Source organism: Sinocyclocheilus grahami, unplaced genomic scaffold (assembly GCF_001515645.1).
Source record: "Sinocyclocheilus grahami isolate Dianchi unplaced genomic scaffold, SAMN03320097.WGS_v1.1 scaffold7224.1, whole genome shotgun sequence".
Classification (NCBI taxonomy): domain Eukaryota; kingdom Metazoa; phylum Chordata; class Actinopteri; order Cypriniformes; family Cyprinidae; genus Sinocyclocheilus; species Sinocyclocheilus grahami.
In genome coordinates, this window is record NW_015511347.1 from 6683 (window position 1) to 7472 (window position 790).

Here is a 790-nt window from a genome sequence, read left to right on the forward strand (position 1 = left end):
TTTTTCATTTTCTGTCCGTTCCGCTCTGTTACAGGGAGGCTCGAGATCGGTAGTCAATATGGAGTGGGACAAGATCTGGGCATTCAACAAGAAGGTAAATATTAAAATCTTGCCTGAGTTCATCATGGCTGCACCTGATCTCCAGCTGGTCCTTGTCATCCCATTTATTCATTAGTTTAAAAACCTTAAACTGAACAGCTGGCTAGCATCTCTGCACGTTCCCAGTGATATTCTGTCAAGAAAAACTTTAATTTTTTTATGCTAATTTTCAAGACTTTAGCCTCTAAGCTCACCAGACCCTCAGTGCATTCACATTTAGCGCTCTACTTAGTCTTGCCCTTTTACATTTGCACGCCTCCCTCGCTCCCACTTTTCTCATTCTCTGTGCCTAACTTACCTAAATGCATTTGCATTTAATTGTTGTTGTTTAAGTCAGAAAAAATTGATATTATTTTCTTCAAATTAATTTAATTTAACAGGAACCACTGCTTTTGTGTTGCTTTTAATTGTGCTTTGATATTTATTCAAGTCATCTGATACTAATCCTCTACACTTCATTACTTGCATCAAGCATGTCTGGCGCGCTTTAACACTTTGCTCATTACTGCAAGCTTCAGCCTTCTCTTCTTTTCTTGGTTTGGCACCATTCGTTTTCTCATGCTTTTCTTTAATGAAATAGTTCTTCAGAAAATGATAATTCTGTCATCATTTACATATGTTTTCATTTTTGGCTGAGTGATTCCTTTAAAGGGATAGTTCACCCAAAAACGATTTCCAAGCAAAAAAAAAA

The 790-nt window shown here is 37.0% G+C and overlaps 1 protein-coding gene across 1 annotated transcript in view; it reads left to right on the forward strand.

Moving 5' to 3' along the window:
* Nucleotides 1–790, forward strand: part of LOC107577782 (bifunctional glutamate/proline--tRNA ligase-like) — a gene marked incomplete at its 5' end in the record, with an annotated part of 44369 nt that overhangs the window by 2035 nt on the left and 41544 nt on the right. The window contains one exon of the mRNA XM_016263818.1: nucleotides 35–94. Within this exon, the coding sequence (XP_016119304.1) occupies nucleotides 35–94 (60 nt within the window). The remainder of the gene's footprint in view (nucleotides 1–34; nucleotides 95–790) is intronic.